Here is a 21,310-nt window from a genome sequence, read left to right as displayed (position 1 = left end):
TGGACAAACCGATCTCCCACGGACTTGTTAGAGACTACAATACAAACTTTTAACCACATTTCAGCACGAGAGAGAAGATTTGTTTTACCTAAATGTAAGCAGATGTATCGAAATTAAAGTACGCCAACTTTGCTTCCTTTTTTTCTTCTTCTCTACTTCTCCATTTCCTGAAGTCAAGTCCAAAAGCAACCTTTTCCCATTCGGGAGAAAACTGAATTGAAGAGTCAGAAAACCAAATCAATTTTTTGAGTGCAATATATAATATTCTCACAAATTGACACAATTTACACGGTATACTCTGTGAATATGTTTCTTCTTTTTTGTTACATTATGTTAACTTATGGGAAAAAAACAAGCAGTCAGTTTAATTTTTATTTTTTTATTTTTTTACATTTCTATAACACACGTATCGTTATATATATGTATCAATTTATTTTTTACTTTCTCTTCTTTTGCAAGTGTAATGAAATGAAAGATTCCCATTTACCATTACAGGGGAAGTACCTATTCTGTTAAATAGTCAATTATCACCTAGTGGGTATTACTCTGTTTTTGTAACGCCAATAAACATACCTACCTGCATCAGACCCTTGTGTGCAAGGTTTTCTTCTTAAATTATTTATAATAATTACGGTTTGTCTCACAAAAAAGACGGGTTATAAGTTTCAAAACATTTTCTCTTTCAAAGTAAAACTTAGACTATATAGAAAATGTGTGAAATGTAGTCCTAAAGAAAATGTTATATTTTTTTTGGATTTTATCAATTGTAGGGGAACCAAAAGTGATGCCACTCCATAAGTATCCACCTGCCATCTGGAAAAGCCTGAAGCTTAAGGAAGGTATCTATTCACGGCTACCTGCTCACTACCTGCGCTCTTTGCAGGAAACTCAGAAACCAACCCCTGTGCACTGGAAACCCCATGGACAGAAGTATAGACTAAACCCCAAATCACGGCAGAGAGAACGTGTTCAAGATGTCCCAGTGGTTCCGTATTTTCCTCCACAAGCAGATGAAGGTCTTTGGGGAGGTGAAGGATGGATCAGTGGTTTTCGATATGCCAATAACGATAAGGTAGAATATGCCAGAATTAAAATTTATATTTAGTAAAGGGTAAAACTTACCATCTGCAATTTATAACTCTAACACACTATATACCGTATTTGCTCGATTATAAGACAATGGCAAATGCTCTGAAAAATACCCCTCGTCTTATAATCGGGGTCGTCTTATAATCAGACCTCAACTAGGTCTGACTATGAGACTAAGATCCAGATCCCCCGCAGCGATGCAGGGGACCTGGATCCTCCTGTCGTCGCCCCCCCCCACACACACACACACCGGTACTTCGGAGTCCCCGGTGCTTAGCAGCGGGGTTGTCTGCGTCCATCGCGCAGACCTTCCCCGGCTGTCAGAGATCAGAGTTCCCCGTGATCTCTGACAGCCGGGGAAGGTCTGTGCGATGGACGCAGACAACCCCCGCTGCGAACCACACCTCCTCCCGGCTGCAGCGGAAGTTGTCTACGCGAATCGCGGGAGGGAGTGTTAAATGGGGGCATAAGGCATTTCTGGAGGCAGAGTGCTCTATGAAATGCCTTTTAACCCCCTTAATGCCACTCTGCCTCCAGAAATGCCCTATACCTCCCTATATGCCACTCTGCCCCATAATATGCCTTTTAACTCCCTAAGTGCCAGAGTGGCATATAGGGGTATAAGGCAATTCTGGAGGCAGAGTGGCAGATAGGGGGTGAAAAGGCATATCATGGGGCACAGTGGCATTTAGAGGGTTAAAAGGCATATCATGGAGCACAGTGGCATATAGGGGGTATAAGGGATTTCTGGGGAAGAGTGGCAAGCCAGGGGGCAGATGTGCATAACTGGGGGGGCAGGTTGAAAAAAAAAAAGGAAATAAAAACAAAATATTTTTCTCAATCATAGCTTTTATTAAAAACAAATTGTTCACATAGTTTACATGAATTAACATTTACTGGTATAACTTTTCCTATAGGGTCGCCTTATATTCAGGCTTTTTCTTAAAAAAAAAAAAATATTCAGATTTTGGGGGTCTTATAATCAGGGTCGTCTTATAATTGAGCAAATACGGTGTGTGTGTGTGTGTGTATATATATTTATTTATATATATATATTTAGTTTAGAACTAAGGCCCTAAATTTGCACCAAGACATGCATGGTTATTTGTAGCGCTGGTAAAATAACTGTCCAAGACAAGTACTTGTTAAAGGCAGATACTCTCCACCCAGTATATGATTATTTCAATACTAACTTGATAATTGATTTTCTTTCGAAACAACGTATAGCTTTCTACTAGGGTAAAGAAGGTTTGGAAGCCTCAGCTTTTCGTAAGAGATCTGCACAGTGAGATATTGGACAAGACTTTTTCTATCCCAGTTACAATGAGAACACTTGACTTGATTGATGCTGCTTATGGATTTGACTTTTATGTTCTAAAGGTAAGCGGTATTTTTTTTTTTTTTTTTTTTTAAACATTTAGGTACACACAAACTTTGTTCTGGGTGCTGTTGTGAATCAACAGGGATATGTCTCTGCTGGTGCATGGGAAATCAGGCACTCTACTAATAGCCAGGACTATCCCCTTGTCAGTAGGAGCAAGTATTTCAGCTTGATACCATCTGTACAAGCCTTTGAAACTTGGAATGTTTGAACACCCTAATTTATCAGCAGTGAGGTTCGAAGTAACATACAAACCCATTTAATATAAAGAAACAGTGTCATTTTCTACTACTAATAACTGCTGTTGAGCATAGACAGTGAATGCTATACTCTATCCAGAAGCAGCATTCCATTCAGACAGAAAACTTTAGGTTGCCACACTTAAAGTTTAAATTAGAATGTGTGCGCACATTGCAGCTGAGGAAGTTCTTATGAAACGCGTCCTGCTTGTGTTTTTGGCACCTGCCAGGCACAGTCATCTCGGTGGTAGGTCTTTTTTATATATATTTTGCTATATATATATATATATATATATATATATATATATATATATAATTTTTCCTATATATTGTTTAACCCTTGGTGGGGCAGGATGACTACTATACCACTGTTGGATTTATCTATCCATTTGTATATTTATATTTAATTGTGAGGATATTGTTTATGTATATTTTATATTGTGTATCTTGTTTTTATCGACTGTATTTTGTATTTCTTGTTTGTCTTTATATGTATAAAAATTATTATTTTTATATTTATCCAAGTGCTGTCCTTTTTGAGATGGTGTAGAATGTTAGAATGTTTAAATTCTATAAAGGCAAGGATTTGTAATGGTGGAATTGCAAATTTTATACATAGTAACATAGTTCATAAGGTTGAAAAAAGACCAAAGTCCATCAAGTTCAACCTATATACATATTGTGTCCCTACTGTGTTGATCCAGAGGAAGGCAAAAAAACCCTTATGAAGCAGATGCCAATTGCCCCATACCAGGGGGAAAATTCCTTCCCGACTCCAAATATGGCAATCAGAATAAATCCCTGGATCAACGTTCTGTCCCTATTAATCTAATATCCATAACTTGTAATATTATTGCTTTCAAGAAACACGTCCAGGCTCCTTTTGAACTCTTTTATTGAGTTTGCCATAACCACTTCCTCTGGCAGAGAGTTCCATAATCTCACCGCTCTTACTGTAAAGAACCCCCGTCTGTGCTGGTGTAGAAACCTTCTTTCCTCCAACCGTAGAAGATGTCCCCTTGTTATAGATACAGTCCTGGGTATAAATAGGTCCTGGGAGTGATCTCTGTACTGTCCCCTTATATATTTATACATAGTTATTAAATCCCCCCTAAGCCGTCTTTTCCAAACTAAATAACCCTAATTCTGATAATCTTTCTGGGTACTGTAGTCCTCCCATTCCCCTTATTACTCTGGTTGCCCGTCTTTGAACCCTCTCCAGCTCCACTATATCTTTCTTGTACACTGGTGCCCAGTACTGTACACAGTATTCCATGTGTGGTCTGACTAGTGACTTGTACAGGGGTAGAATTATTTCCTTGTCGTGGGCATCTATGCCCCTTTTGATGCACCCCATGATTTTATTTGCCTTAGCAGCAGCTGCCTGACACTGGTCGCTACAGGTAAATTTACTGTTAACTAAAACTCCTAAGTCCTTTTCCATGTCAGTCGTCCCCAGTGTTTTCCCATTTAATACATATTCCCAGCCTGGATTTTTCTTCCCCATGTGCATAACCTTACATTTATCTGTGTTGAACCTCATCTGCCACATCCCAGCCCAAACCTCCAACCTATGCAGATCCATTTGTAATCGTGCACTGTCCTCTATTGTGTTAACCACGTTACAGAGCTTAGTATCGTCTGCAAAGATTGATACTTTACTATACGATCCCTCTACAAGGTCATTAATAAATATATTAAAAAGAATAGGACCCAAAACTGACCCCTGTGGTACCCCACTAGCAACAGTAACCCACTCAGAGTATGTACCATTAATAACCACCCTCTGTTTCCTATCACTGAGCCAGTTACTTACCCACATACACTCGTTCTCCCCCAGCCCAAGCATTCTCATTTTATGTACCAGCCTTTTATGTGGCACCGTATCAAATGCTTTGGAAAAATCAAGATATACGACATCCAGCGATTCACCCCGATCCAGTCTTGAGCTCACCTCCTCATAAAAGCTGATCAGGTTAGTTTGACAGGACCGGTCCCTTGTAAACCCATGCTGATATGGAGTCATACACTTATTTTCATTGAGATACTCCAAAATAGCATCTCTTAGGAAACCCTCAAACAGTTTACACACAACAGAAGTTAAACTAACAGGCCTATAATTCCCCGGGTCACTTTTTGTCCCCTTTTTGAATATTGGCACATTTGCTATGCGCCAGTCCTGGGGAACAGACCCTGTCACTATAGAGTCCTTGAATATTAGAAATAGGGGTCTGTCTATTACATTACTTAACTCCCTTAGAACGCGGGGGTGAATGCCATCTGGACCTGGTGATTTGTCTATTTTGATTTTTTTTAGGCGGCACTGCACTTCTTCCTGGGTTAGACAGGCGACATGTACTGGGGCAGTTATCTCATCCTGCTGTATATTACCTGGCATTTCATTTTCCTCTGTGAATACAGCAGAGAAGAATATATTTAATAGATTAGCTTTTTCCTGATCCCCGTCTATAACTTCTCCCTCATTACTTTTTAAGTGGCCAACGCTTTCATTTTTAACCTTTTTACTATTTATATAGTTAAAGAACATTTTGGGGTTTGTCTTACTCTCTTTGGCAATGAGTCTTTCTGTCTCCACTTTTGCTGCTTTTATCTGATTTTTACATATTTTATTTTTTTCCCGATAGCTTTTTAGTGCTTCATATAGCTAGATATAGGTGTAGTATAACATTTCAGCTTCCTGTACTGCTATTCTAGAAGTCACTATTGCTATACAATGCAAAAGCATATAGAACTAAGTTACTGACAGAGGTCAAATACCATTTTAATCGTGAAAATATGTAATTTAATCTGCAGAAGGAGTTGGGTATGTGTGAATCAGGGCTTTGATTATATGAGGGTATTGGCGTTCAGAGGTTATAAAAATTGTTGCTTGTGTCCATTGGTCATGTATGGTCCTGCTAACATACTGGGCCTGTGAAGAAAGTTCAATATGTAGGCAGTCCTAACCCATGTTTTAAATAAGACCTTACATCAGGGGTTTCCAGCATGTGGTCCGTGGGCCAAAAGAGGCCCACCGGACATCGAGGTGGGCCACTGTAGAACAAAGACTTTGGCACCCCTGCCTTACATAATTACAACTTTTGGCCTTATCTGTTTGATGTACTTTGTGTATATTTAACCATTTTTATATTACGTTGGCTCAATTTTTGTCATGTTTTGTATCTTTTTTTGATTATTATTTTTTTAGACTCCAAAGGAGGATTTAAACTCAAAACTAGGAATGGATTTAAAGAGAGCAATGCTTTTACGTCTTGCCTCAAAGGACCCAAGTCTCCATCCCAATGATCCAGCCAAAAGAGAAAAGATCTACAGCAAATATAAAGTTAGTTTAAATTACTTTTGAAACTGTTACAACTCTAGTTGGTACTGCTTTCATTGTAGGCTTGTGCTTAACACATTTTCATAGTTTGCCTGTATAAAACGGCATAAAGGTTTTAATTTGTTGATTTGAATAGATATATAACACTGGCTAATGGCATTATGTTTAACTGCAGTGGCTTTTTATAAGGACATTTTTTAACGGGATAGTCATGTCGGCTCTCCAAACCGATATAATTTCCATCACAATAGCCTTTAGTGGCAAGAAGAAGTAAGTAAATCTTTGGCATTTATATATACAGTCGTTATAAAAAGTCTACACACCCCATTGCGATGCCACGTTCTTGTGACGTTAAAGAACGAGACAGAACTTTTTCCACCTTTAATGTGACCTATAACAACTCAATTGCAAAACAAACTGAAATCTTTAAGGGGGGGAACCTTGCAATAACCTGGTTACATAAATGTGCACACCCTTGAACTAATAGTTTGCTGACGCACCTTTGGGCTTTATTACAGCAATCAGTCTTTTTGGGTAGGATTCTATTAGCATGGCACATCTTGACGTGGCAATATTTGCCCATTCTTCTTTGCAAAATCACTCCACATCTGTCAGATTGCGAGGACACCTCCTGTGCACAGCCCTTCAGATCACCCCACAGATGTTCAATTGGATTCAGGTCTGGGCTCTGGCTGGGTGATCACAAACGTCAATCTTCTTCAGGTGAAGCCATGCTTTTGTGGTTTTGGATGTGTTCTTTGGGTCGTGCTAAAAGTTGAACTCTCTTCATCTTCAGCTTCCTAATGGATGCCTGAAGGTTTTGTGTCAAAATAGCCTGGTATTTGGAACTATTCATAATTCCCTCCGCCGTGACTAAGACCCCGGTTCCAGCTGAAGAAAGACAGCCCCAAAGCATGATGCTGCCACCACTATACGTTTTGGAATTATGGCCAAAAAGTTCAAACTTGGTTTCATCAGACCATAACACGTTTTCCCACGTGCTTTTAGGGGACTTGATGTTTATTTTTTTGGGGGGTTTTTTTGCAAACTTCAGCCGGGCTTTGGTATTTTTCTTTGTAAGAAAAGGCTTCCGTTTTGCCACACTACCCCATAGCCCATTCATATGAAGAATATGGGAGATTGTTGTCACATGTAGCACACAGCCAGTCTTTGCCAGAAATTCATGCAGTTCCGTTAATGTTGCTGTAGGCCTCTTGTAAGCCTTCCTAACCAGTTTTCTTCTCGTCTTTTCATTAATTTTGGAGGGACGTCCAGTTCTTGGTAATGTCACTGTTGTTCCATATTTTCTCCACTTGGTGATGACTGTCTTCACTGTGTTCCATGGTATATCTAATGCTTTGGAATAGGGCTGCAACAACTAATCGATAATAATCGATAATGAAAATCGTTGCCAACGAATTTCATTATCGATTAGTTGAATCGATTTTTATCGATTATAAAATGAGGGTTTTTTCAGAGCAAATGCTCTGAAAAATAGCACTCGTTTTATAATCTGTTTCAGTGTGACTCACAGCAGGCCAGCAGAGCAGTTACTACTTACCAGTCCCTCCCTGCAGTCACTGCCGATTGGCCCCGCCCCCTTCGTCCAGTCCCTCCCTGTGTGTGTGTGTTACACTTAATATGCCAATGATAGCATTTATGTGGAGTTTTACAAGTAGTTTATACAAAACAGCTACTTCAATCTACCATGTTGATGATTTGTTTGCCTACATGTCTGGTACCAGAAAATGTATAAATGTATAATTGTTTTATTGTGTGGCATGTTCTAAATATTTCCACTTGATGAGTGTTATGGAATATATATATCACTATTCTGTGCTATGATAGGTGGCCATGAGTCTGGATTGAGGAATTAAGCATTATTTTTATTCTCCATATGAAAACTGAAGGAATTTATCAAGGTATAAGAAGTCTAAAAGTTTGAAATGTTTAACTCTTACATTAGTAAGACCCCCTAGTATCGATTGGCCCACACATTTCATTCTTCCAGTCCCTCCCTGCAGTCAGGGGCAGATTGGCCCCGCCCCTTATAGCATCCACATGGCTGTGACACTCATCTAACTGTGAGTAAAAAAATTATTTGGGCTGCTTAAAGTTAGGGGATGTGGGGGTTAATTTAGGGGCAGTTATGGTTAATGGGATGCTCAAGGTTAATTTAGGAGCAGCTATGGTTAATGGGGTGTTTAGGGTTAATTTAGGGACAGTTGTGGTTGATGGGGTGTTTAGGGTTAATTTGGGGCAGTTGTGGGTGATGGGGTAGTTATGGTTGATGGGGTGTTTAGGGTTAATTTAGGGACAGTTGTGGTTGATGGGGTGTTTAGGGTTAATTTAATGCTGAGGACTGAGGGTTAATTTAACTAATTTAATAAAGTTAAGGTGCAATTAGAGGTAAAGGGGGCAACTAAGGGGAATCTAAATCCTGAGGGCAGTGAAGATTAATCCTGTATTTATTTATAAAAGTATTGTGCTGCGAACAAGTCTGTGAATCCATAAGGGCACTATGGGATATCTGGGGGTATACGGCATACCTGGGGAGGACGGAGTGACATATCTGGGGGTATAAGGCATATCAGGGGGCACAGTGGCATATAGGGGATATAAGGCATATGTGGGGAGGGCGGAGTGGCATATCTGGGAGTATAAGGCATATAGGGTATATAAGGCATATGTGGGGAGGGCAGTGTGGCATATCAGAGGGCAGTGTGGCATATCAGGGGAGGACAAAGTGGCGTATCAGGGGGTATAAGGCATATGTGGGAGGGTGGAGTGGCATATCTGGGAGGCAGTGTGGCAATCCTGGGCTCAAATGTGCTTAACTGGGGGGGCAGGTTGGGAAATAAAAACAAGAAATGCATTTTTATCAAAGTTTTTATTCTGCTGTTTGTTTTTAACATCCTGTTTGTTTAAATTATTTTAATTCATTTTTTTATCCGATTAATCGAAAAAATAATCGACCAACTAATCGATTATGAAAATAATTGTTAGTTGCAGCACTACTTTGGAAATTAAAACAATGAGATCCCTCAGATGCTTTAGAAGCTTTCTGCCGACCATGGCTTTTTCTCCGAGATGCAACTAAGCAAATGTCAGGTAAATCCTACTAGAATAGCTGAACTTTATTTGTGATTAATCAGTCACTTTAAATGATGGCAGGTGTGTAAGGACTTCTATTTAATATGAATGTGATTGGTTAATTCTGAACACAGCCCCAGTTATAATAGGGTGTGCACATTTATGCAACCAGGTTATTTTGAGGGGGGGGGGTTTCCCCTCCAAGATTTCAGTTTGTTTTGCAATTGTATTGTTCACGTTATAGGTCACATTAAAGGTGGAAAAAGTTCTGACATGATTTATCTTTGTCTCATTCTTTAACATCACAAGAACCTGGCATTTTAACAGGGGTGTGTAGACTTTTTGTATCCACTGTAAATTTGTCTTAAAATATAATATGATCTTAATCTAAGTTACAGTAATAAACAAACACAATCTGTTTTAACTAATAACACATAAATTATTGTATTGTTCTTGCCCATCTTGAATACATTGTTTGGATATTCAAAGTGTGGGTTGGAAAAAGCATGTGGACCTCTAGACCACAACAAACTAGTTGAAGTCAAGAGTTGGCAAACTTGGGGTCCAGTCAATGAAACAAGATTGGAGGTGTGTGTTAGAGCTATGTTGACATTAAAAACACTCAAAACATTTTGACTTTGCTATTCTCTAGAAGCATCTGCACCATGCCTCACAAAAAAGAAATCTCAGGATCAAGAATTGTTCTAAATAGAACTGGAAGGGTTACAAAGTAATCTCAAAGACATTGCAAATTCAGTATTCCACATTTAAACAAATTGTTTATAAATAGAGATTATTTATTACTGTGGCTACTCTCCCTAGAAGTGGGCAACCAGCCAAGATTCCTCAAAGACACAACCCAGAATGCATAATGAGGTAAAATTGAACCCTAGAGTAACAGCTAAAAGCTTGAATAAATCATTGGAACTGGGTAACATCCCTGTTCAAGAGTCTACCATACACAAAACATTGAACAGGCATGGAGTCAATGGCAGGAAACCAAGCCTGAAGCCTCTGCTTCACAGGCGCACAGCAATGTTGTTTGTTTTTTGTTGTTTTTTTTTTTTACGTGTGCCAAAAATAACCTTGACACTCCAAGGCTATTGGGAAAATATTGTGTGGACTGATGAAAATAAGGTTGAATTGTTCGGGTATGACATAAAAGAAGGCACCGCATAGCAACATGAAGACCATCCCAGTGCTGAATAGAGCATTATGATTTGGGGATGGTTTGCAGCCTCAGGGCCTTCACAGCATGCCCTCATGGAGGGGACAGTGGATTCCCAAGTTTGCCAAGGTGTCGTACGTGATAATGTCAGGATGGCTGTCTACCAGCTGAAGCTCGGTAGGCTGATGCAGCAGGACATTGACCCTAAATATCAAAGTAAATCTGCTACAGAATGGCTTCAATAAAAAAACCCATTTGGTGTGGCCCAGTCACAGCCCAGACCATAACCCATTAGAGATGCTGTGGAATGACCCCAAGAGAGCTGTTCACACCAAATGAACTAGCAATATGGCTGAGCTTAAGCAATTCTGTGAGGAAGAATGACTGGAAATGTCCCCTGAATTCTGTGCAGGTCTGATCTGCAGGTACTGGAAGAGCATGTTTCAGATTATTGCTGCCAGTTATTAAATCTAAGGGTCTACTTACTTTACCCACCAGCACTGTGACTGTTTGTGTGTGATTGGCTTAAGCGTGTTGTGTTTGTCTATACTTGTTACTTAGCTGTAGATCAGATCACATTTTGTGAACAATTCATACAAAAGACCAGGTAATTCCTGGTAAAGGTTTAATTTACTTTTTCTTGCCTGTGTGTATACTGTATGTATGCTTTTGTGGTATGAGTTATTGGTTATGAAGGATGAGGCATAAAGCAATGTGCACCATTATTGGGCCATAATGTATGCCCCACCTAGCATGAGGGAAAATTTGCATATGTAGTATAGAGGAAGAGTAAAAATATACATCATTGTATTTAATTCCAATGACAAATGAATAATAAAGACTTTCGTGCATGTCATTTCAGTTATGTATATGTATGTATACCCTTCTAGAGACAAAATACCAGAAATATTTAATTTGTGTTTCAGAAATTTGAAATCCCAAAGGAGGAAGCAGAGTGGGTAGGACTTAGTTTAGAAGAAGCTGTTGAAAAACAGAGATTACTGGAAAAGAAGGTAAGTGTAATATGTTAAATTCTAGAGTGGGGGGGATCTCAAATGTTCGGTTCATGGAAGATGTTGCATGACTTGGAGGCATTTTGCCATGCCGAATAGGCAACTATGCCACCTGCAGGAATGTGGGGCCTCATAGACAACTATTACAAAAGACTGAGCATTGTCATTGATGCTAAAGGAAACAACACATAGTATTAAGAACTAAGACTTTGGAACAGGGGTCATTTCATTTTTTTTTTTCTTTGTTGCCATGTTTTATGATTGTGCCATTCTGTTATAACCTACAGTTGAATATGAATCCGTAAGAAATAAAAGAAATGGGTTTTCCCTGCTCACTCATGTTTTCTTTAAAAATGCTACAAATATTGCCAATTCTCCAAGGGTATGCAAACTTTTGATCACAACTGTGTGTGTATACACTCACTGGTCACTTTATTAGGTACACCTTGCTAGTACCGGGTTGGACCCCCTTTTGCCTTCAGAACTGCCTTCATTCTTTGTGGCATACTTTCTACAAGTTTGCCAACTGGAATAAGAGATTTTGGCCCATATGGACATAGCATTATGCAGTTGCTGCAGATTTGTTGGCTGCACATCCATGAAGTGAATCTCCCGTTCCACCACATCCCAAAGGTGCTGTATTGGATTGAGATGTCTCAGCTGGAATCGAGACTCATCAGACAGGCAACGTTCTTCCAGTCTTCCATTGTCCAATTTTGGCAAGCCTGTGCAAATTGTAGCCTCAGTTTCCTGTTCTTAGCTGACAGGAGTGGCACCCGGTGTGGAGTGCTGCTGCTGTAGCCCATCTGCGTCAAAGTTCGATCTGTTGTGCGTTCAAAGATGGTATTCTGCATACCTTTACCTCTATAGTGACAGAAAGCATGGGTTAATAACGGAGGGAGTGTATATATCCCCTTATATTTTGCAGGGTGGCAACCCTCATTAGTTTTTATGAGCCCCAGGGAGATGTTTAGAATTTTGCTTCCATGATAAATTGTGGTTTTTGTCCCTTGGGTGGAGCACTTAGAGAGTAGGTTGGGCCAGTGCTCCACTCCACAGTTTATGAGCAGCAGAGGAATGGCAGGTGGCAATCCAGTCTGGGGATTCTAGCACACCCGCACTAGTACTCGCCTGCATTCACTAATTAATGGGAGAGGCAGTTAAATAGCCTCCTAGTCTCAACAGAGAGAGAGATCATTAGGCTCCCTGAGAGCAGAGGGAAAGAGCTGCTAAATTATTGAGTGCTGATGCTACATGTAGCTTGTTTTGTTGTTAACGGATAAGCTGTCTAACCGCAGTTAGGTTGGAGAACTTTGTTTACCGTGTTTGCTCGATTATGAGATGACCCTAATTATAAGACTACCCCCCAAAATGTGAATATTAAATTAGGAAAAAAGCCTGAATATAAGACTACCCTATAAGAAAAAAGTTTTACTAGTAAATATTAAGTTACATGTAAACAATTTTTTCATATTTACTAAAAACTATGATTGAGAAAAATTCATTTTGTTTTTATTTCCTTTTATTTGCCAACCTGCCCCCAGTTATGCAATCTGCTTCCCCAGATATACGTTATACCCCCTTATATGCCACTCTGCCCCCAGTAATGCCTTATACCCCCCTATATGCCACTCTTCCTCCCTATAACGGGTTCACCAAGTGAGCTGTAGTAACTCCCAGAGATAACCCAGATGTATCCTCCTGTCTGTTTTTATATTTTTAAGATGGGCACAATAGAACAAAACACATAAAAACACAAAATCCTTGGTTTATTAGACAACTCCTGTTGTCGTATTTGCTTGATTATAAGACAACTCCTGTTGTCCCAGAAATCACTTCCAGCACCAGTCAGCATGCACACCTTGGAACCCTGTTATGTGTACCCAATAAGTAGACACAACTACCTTGAATTGAATACAGCAGGAATGAACAGTTTATTGTTGTAAAACATAGACTCGTATATCCACAGAACTTAATTAACGTAAATTAACAGATACATGTATTCAACCCAACCTTTAATTCCCCTGGCAGCAATCCTATTGATGGGATTAGTTAAACAATGGAGTTCCTACCTGTGCTATCTTTGTTTGACAGCCAGGCTGGAGCCATCTCTGAGTACCTTGGGGCCCTGTATGACCGGTAATTCTGTCACATACCCCCTATATGCCACTTTGCCTCCCTGATATTCCTTTTAACCCCCTATGTGCCATTCTGCCTCTAGAAAGCCCTTATACCCCCCCATATGCCAGTCTTACCCTCCCCCAACTTACCAGTGCTTCAATAGACTTCTCCCCGTGCTTCAGATTTCTTCGTGTCTTGTGGGGCAGCCGGTGGACATCCTGCCGGCACGTCCGCCGGGGCTTCTATGAATGAGCACCAGAAGGGCATGTGACGCCAGTGCTCCGTCATAGAAGCCCCGGCAGAAGTGCCAGCATCACACAGACCTCCACCGACTGCCAGTGAGGAGCATACAGGTCCCCTGCAGCGCTTTAGGGGATCTGGATCTTAGTCTTGTAGTGAGATCTCTATTTGAGGTCTGATTAGGAGATGACCTCGAATATAAGACAATGGTTATTTTTCAGAGCATTTGCTCTAAAATAAACCTTGTCTTATAGTCGAGCAAATACGGTAGTTAGCGCTCATAAGACCAACGATTTTGTGGTTTTATAGGTTTTTTAGGGCTGCAACAACGAATCGATAAAATCGATAATCGATTATGAAAATCGTTGTCAACGATTTTCATAATCGATTAGTTGAATCGATTTTTATCGATTTATAAAATTATGTTTTTCAGAGCAAACGCTCTGAAAAACTCCCGTCCTTCTATAATCCGATCTCAAACAGAGATCGGATTATAACTGTAGAATCCAGACCCCCCGCAAAGCTGCAGGAGACCTGGATCCTCTCTGCCACCCGGTGAGGGTCTGTGCAAAACACACAGACATCCTCCGCTTCTCCCCTCCACTTCCGCCGGGGCTTCTATTACTGAACCCGGCGTCATGTGACCTTCCGGTGCGGCTTCCATCATGGAAGCCCCAACGGAAGCGGAGGGGAGAAGCGGCTGTCTGCGCGCATCACACAGACCCCTACCGGCTGCCGGAGAGGATCCAGGTCCCGCTGCAGCGCCTGCAGGGGATTTGGATTTAAGTGGGCGATGTGCGCAACCTCCGGTACTTCATCTCGCTGCCACTTCCACCTGCCCCACCAGGGGTTAATATATCAACAGAAGAAAAACAGGACAAGTAAGCAGCACTGGGTAAGTATTATCTTTATTTTTATGCTCATTTGCCCTGTGTTTCTTCTGTTGATATATTAACCCCTGGTGGGGCAGGTAGAATTTTTGCGGGATCTATTAATTATGTGCATTTGTGTTTTTTTATTTATGTCTATAATATTTGATTTATTGTCCATATATTTATATATATTTATATTGTATTGTGTATTTTTTTTGTCTATATTTAATAAATATAAATATAAAAAACAATTTTAGTGATGTCAGTTTTTCTTATATCGGGGGGGCATAAGACATATCAGGGGGCACAGTGGCATAAAGGGGCTATAAGGCATATCGGGGGACAGTGGCATAAAGGGGCTATAAGGTGTATCAGGGGGGACAGTGGCATGAAGGCGCTATAAGGTGTATCAGGGGGGACAGTGGCATAAAGGGGCTATAAGACATATCAGGGGGGACAGTGGCATAAAGGGGCTATAAGGTGTATCAGGGGGGACAGTGGCATGAAGGCGCTATAAGGTGTATCAGGGGGGACAGTGGCATGAAGGCACTATAAGGCATATCAGGGGGCACAGTGGCATCTCAGTGGCATATAGGGGTAAAAGGCATATCGGGGCATGGTGGCATATCAAGGGTAAAGGTATATAGGGGGCTATAAGGCATATCAGGAGGGCACAGTGGCATATATGGGGCTATAAGGCATATCAGGGGGCACAGTGGCATATTAGGGGACAAAGTGGCATATCAGTGGCATATAGGGGGCTATAATGCATATCAGGAGGGGTATAATGCATATCAGGGGACAGAGTGGCATATAGGAGGTATCCCCTTATACCTCCTATATGCCACTCTGTCCCCTGATATGCCTTATACCCCTCCTGATATGCATTTCTGGGACAGAGAGGCAAGCTGGGGGTGAGATGTGCATAACTGGGCAAAAATAGTTTACATGAATATTTACTAGTAAAGCTTTTTTTGGTATTTTTTGAGTTCTTGTTAAAATATAGCTTTAATTATTATGTTAGTAAAATAAGAAGGCGAATCGTGAAATGCCATTGTAAATTATACGTTTTTATTTAAAATAAACGAAAAATTTGCATATTTTTTTTTTTACCCGATTAATCGATTAATGGAAAAAATAATCGGCCAACTAATCGATTATGAAAATAATCGTTAGTTGCAGCCCTAATGTTTTGTTCTATTGTGCCTGTCTTAAAAATATAAAAACAGACCCAGCCTTTTATTTAACCCTCCTTGTGTTGATGCACCTATATATATGTGACCGAAATATATCGTCCAAAAAGGGCATTATCGGCAAAATGCAGAATTTTTTTTCAAAAAATGGCCGTCCGCAGGGGCCAGACTGCTTACCTGCGTGTTGGTCGCAGGTTGTATGAGCAAGTATGCGTGATTAAGGGAATGAATGAGTATCTGTGAATGAGTGAATTAATGTTTGTGAATGAGTATGTGTGTGATGGATGTGTAAGTGTGTGTGGGGGGGGAGCATGGCATAGGGAGCCTGTAATCACACTCCTATCATGCCCAGGTTCTAGCATGTACTAGCTTCCTGGGCATGATAGGAGTGTGATTGCTGTTAAATATATTATTGTTATTGATTGTTTTATTAAAAGTAACACACCAAAATTGGACAGAATAATTAAATAACAATATTTATATATTACAGGAACGTTATTGTGATAGATACAGCGCTTAATTAGTTGAACAAAAAAAAAAAGCCCACCAAAAGTATATTAATATATGTGGAAAAAAATATTTGCAATCATAATTACCCATCCTTACAAGTCCCTATTCCTGCTTTGTATATGGTTGGTATGCCACGCTTCCAGATCCTCCGGCGGTGTCACTTACCTGGCAAGACGCCCTGAAGCAGCTACCCACGAAGGCGGATCTGGTCTCGGTGATCGATGCCGCCTTGGACCAGGCCTTACAAGGTGTTCTGGCTGATCTCACCGCGATCAAGCAAGATGTTCAACATTTTGGTGACCGTGTTGCTACGCTGGAGGAAGACCATATCAAGACCTGCGAGGCGGTCGATGCCTTGTCTGCTATGCACCGAGATCACTTAGAACTTTTTACTGCCCTACACAGACAGCTTGAGGACCTGGATAACAGGGGAAGGCGCAACAACCTGCGCATCAGAGGCCTACCCGAATCGGTCTCGGCTGCTGACGTCCGCAAGACGCTGCAAACCCTATTTAATAAGCTTCTCCAGCAGCCTGACGACACCCCGATACAGTTCGACAGAGCCCACCAGGCACTTCGTCCGAGAGGCCCCCCTTCGGCACCACCGAGGGATGTGGTATGCTGTTTGCACGAGTATTCCGTTAAGGAGGCTGTACTGAAGGCGTGTCACCTGTCGGGCGACTTGGATTTCGAGGGAGAACAGATCAAGATTTTTCAAGACCTTTCCCCAATCACCCTGCAGAAACGTCGAGCTCTCAAACCCGTTACAGCAGCGTTACGTGCAGCGAATATACCGTACCAGTGGGGCTTCCCGTTCGTCCTCATTGCCCGCAAGGACAAGGATGTCCTTACCCTTCGTCACCACAGCGACCTGGAGTTTTTTCTTACTCACCTTGATCTTCCAGCCATTCGCCTTCCGGATTGGGAACTTTCCATCGAGGTTCCGGAGCAGCTCACCGAACCTGCCAAATCCTGGACGGCTCCGGTGCATCGTCGGAAGAGGACTCGACGGGCCACGACTACAGCGACGCAGGCCGATGGAGACCCTTGAGTGAATAGCTTCGCTTCCAGATTTTCGTCCTCCGCTGAGTTCCTGCGTCCTGGCTTGCTGACGCTCTTCGATTGGGGTTCTCCGCCGGTCCGGGTGGTGAGTTGGTGTCATCTCTGTACCTGCGTCTGTGCTCTTACGCACCCCGTGGGTGAGGCGCTCTGGACATTGTCTACTAGACTTTTCGGACTTCGGCAATTTTCTCTTGTTTTTCCTGTATTTTTAGTTCCTCGCTCGATCATCCCGGTTTTTCGTTATACACGCGCCGTCCCTCGTACACCACACTACACTATTCACATCCGCTCCGCCACGACTGGGCAGTTCCCTTTTCCCTGCCAGGTTGGGGCCCCAGATGTTTGTGGGGGTCTGACTCTCACCGGCCTCAGCGGTGCTCTCAGTCACATCACACTGTTTTCTTTTTCCTTTTTCTCCTTTTACACATTTATGTTACTTGCCTGCAGGGCGCTCAGTGCTCTTTGGCCGTTACATCGGCTCTCGGGTTCTCCTCCCCTAAGCGGTATTCATGCCTTGTCTCAGTCCCGTAGACGGGGACATATAGTTCTTCCCTGTCACCTTTGGTTTTAGGGACCGTTCCGGTCCTTTCCTTCTTTGCCCTCCTCCGCAACCCCCCCCCCAGGGCCTTCCTGTCCTTGTGTGGACGGTTGATTTGGGCCTGCTTGCAGTCCCCGTGCTCACCCTGCATATTGCTACAGCAATATTACTAGGGATGTTGTCCCTTGCATCGCACCACCCGTTACACACACTACACACAGTTTGGTTTATGTTTTCTTTTATTGTTTTGTTTGCATGTCCCAGGGGTCCAAGGTATCGGCTGTGCTCTTCTCAGAGCTCTGTCACTTTTCTGTATGGCTCCTCAATCTCTTAACTTGGTCTCGTTGAATATCAGAGGCCTCAATAAACCCCAGCAGCGTTCTAAACTCCTAGCGTTTCTCCACTCCTTTAAGACACATATCGCCTTTGTGCAAGAAACGCATTATTCTGCTAACAGGGAATTCCCTCTTTTAAATAGACACTTCATTCACTCATTTCTGTCCAGCTCCCCTTCCTCTAAAACCAAGGGGGTGGCTATCCTCATACATAAGTGCATTCGCTTCCGACCCTCTGAGACGTGGAAGGATGCTGAGGGTAGGGCTATGTTTGTTAAGGGCTTTGTGGGCTCTCATAAAGTCACTATGGCAAATATATGCCCCTAATAGTAACCAAGCCCGTTTTGTTACCTCGATCCTGTCCAAACTGGCTGATTTCCAGGAGGGTATTACCATCTTGGGGGGAGACTTTAATATGGTGTTGGACCCTAAAATTGACACTTCCTCAGGGAGCTCCCATGTTCCTTTTTCAATGATTCGTAAAGTGAACCACCAATTGCGATTGAACCAGATGGTGGTCCATTTGCCGCTGCACGGGAGATCAGGCTGTCATTTGACAGCCAGGAACCCCCCCTGACATCAGAAGCCAGTATCGCCGGCTTTCTGCTGTCCGATATGATGTGACAGCTTTCGGCACGAAAGCTGGAAAACTGTTACATTTTTAAACGGCGATCTGGCGTTCCCTTCTGGGTCGCGTCACTGCTGACATCACCCGGAAGGTCATCGGAGGACCGGATATCCCCTGCAGGGTTTTTACAGATATTTTGAGAGGATTCAGAGGGAAAATATATATAAAAAAAAAAATTAGGTGTGTTTTCTAATTTTCGCTAGTTTTTACTAAATTTCTCATTCTAAATTTTCTGCTAATTATCCAACAATGGTATCAAAAGAAAGCTCTATCTCTCCTTGAAAAAACAATATATAGTTTACATGGGTACACTATTCGTAGGAAGGGAGAATAATCGGTGAACCGACATAGCGCTAAAATGGCAAAATTGCTCCTGCACTTGAGGTACCAAAAACCCCTGGGATTGGCGGGGTTAAAAAAATGTAGACATAGAAATGTGTGTGTGTGTGTATATATATTTATTATTCAAGAAAAGGGACCAGATCAAAGTTATCATTTAAACCTTAAGGAACTAAGGTATTTAGGGTAAGGATCCAGCTTTTTTCCAGCAAAGTGACCCTTCCTTGGACCTAAAACAACTTGTTCAATGGCAAATGCTGTCAACTTAGAATCATCTCTAGATTCTCCTTGTTTCTGGAAACAAAGAAAACAACTGCTTTGACTATTATCCTGGCTGATGTTTCTACTTTCTTCTCATTTATGATGGAGGGTGATACATTTGTATCCAGTGAGTACCTACGCCTCTGTTTCCCTTGTCTCTCTCATTGAGAGCTTTTTGTATGTTCATTGTTGCTACCTACAGAGTGGAGTTCACATTAATAAGCAGCTGCGGTGATCCTTTGCTATATTTTACTTATGCTACAGCATATATGGATCTCATACTCCGTTGTGGGTCCCTTTAGCTCTCAATAGCTGTGAATAGGTTGTTTTTTCTCTCCTTTTTCCACTCTCTTTTCAATATAAATAGATAAGCTTGTTTAATAAGTTACTTTCTTATAGGGTCTAAGAGATGGAGTAGGCGAATCCTCTGATTTACTTGTAAACATTTTGTCTACTGTATTACTCTAGCTGCAACCTGAGATTTTGTTTTATATTATGATATCAGCTTAAATAAAAATAATTTTAAAAAATAATAAATTGTTCGGACAGTTAAGCACTGTAACTTTGAAAAATTGATAATGAAAAGTGACTGCTTCTGATCTATTGTAAGTATATATAGCACATATACCTACTTTATGTTTATGTAACATTATTTCTTTTTGTGTTCTTACAGGATCCTACCCCTCTGTTTAAAGTATTTGTTGATGAGCTTGTTCATGAATTGGCAGTTCCGAGACTTGGAGAAACCTCAGGCACTGAAACAAAATCTTAACTCCTTCAAATTATACACTTAACAGTAGAGCACCCCTTTTCACAGACTCTTTTAGTGAAGGATTATTTTCCCCAGAAAACAATCTTTGTGCGAGAGCTTGAACATTGATGTACGCTCTGCAACACGAAACTGAATCATGCTGTTGTCAACTTGTCTATGCTTCAAGCAAAGCTCTAATAAATTATGTGTTGACCAAAATCCTATTGAGCGTGTAAATGTTTTGAAGGTAAAATCTATCATCTTTCATGTGATGGGGTATTAAACATCCACCCTCATTTTAAATGTGTTTATACCCCTTGCTGTACTTAACAAGTATATTAATTTTGGGGGGATGTTCAAGACAGGATGTCTTAGAGGAAGCAGTTGTTATGACATTTAGTAGGAGTAATCTTATTTTGATGGATTACAATGGAAAGGAAAACAAAGTTCCATTATTTATAATCATGGTGTACAAAAGCTATACAATGCGTGTCCCCTGTTAGTAAAAGAGATACTTGAAGTTACACTATATGACCATATAGTCTGTATATAAACACCTGACCATCACACAATTATATTAGTTTGTTGGACATTCCAAAAAAATCCATCTGAGGTAGAGCATGAGGAGCAAGAGAATAATAAGGCACCTCCCCTCCCACATATCCAGTGTTCCTGCCCTACCTTTTTGTTCTTTTTTCCAGGCAGAGTCGCTGATTCCCCTCCCGCTACACGCTCCTGGGAAAGCGTGTTTGTGGCATTTCCCATTTACCGTGCCATACTGCTAGGCTCTCAAGTGAGCTGTTATTTACCTTTCTGATCCCTGAGTGGATTATTGGAGACCTGAAACACCATTTCCTCTTTTGTTTTTTTTGTTTTACTTGGTCGCCTCCCTTTGCACAAGAAGGTTTTTTTCTTTTTGTATGCTTTCTTGTCCTCAAGAAAGACCCCAGAGGCTCTGACACCAGGCCCAAAAGTGGTGGCTAACACTAAAGGTTTGCTCGGCCTGTGAACAGTTCAATCAATTAGAATTCATGTCTGAGTTTGTGTTTTGGATGAAAAATGAGCTTCCACCTTTTTAATATTTTGGCAGCCGGCTTCTGCTACCCCAGCAAGCATATCCTCCTGTGACATGGAGGA

At 41.3% G+C, this 21,310-nt stretch overlaps 1 protein-coding gene across 1 annotated transcript; it reads left to right on the top strand.

Moving 5' to 3' along the window:
- The first annotated feature begins 784 nt into the window (after positions 1-784).
- On the top strand, positions 785-20,194 carry LOC149275155 (large ribosomal subunit protein bL28m-like). The gene is made up of 5 exons (XM_089504934.1): positions 785-1,072; positions 2,317-2,469; positions 5,918-6,052; positions 11,237-11,323; positions 20,096-20,194. Exons 1-5 carry the CDS (start codon positions 785-787, stop codon positions 20,192-20,194), a joined length of 762 nt encoding a protein of 253 aa, XP_089361060.1.
- Positions 20,195-21,310: the final 1,116 nt, after the last annotated feature.

This window comes from Sceloporus occidentalis, unplaced genomic scaffold, assembly GCF_023333645.1.
Source record: "Sceloporus occidentalis isolate IW3139 unplaced genomic scaffold, rSceOcc1.0.p SCAF_297, whole genome shotgun sequence".
NCBI lineage: Eukaryota > Metazoa > Chordata > Lepidosauria > Squamata > Phrynosomatidae > Sceloporus > Sceloporus occidentalis.
Note: the sequence above shows the minus strand (reverse complement) of the source record. Positions and strands in the feature narration are given on the sequence as shown.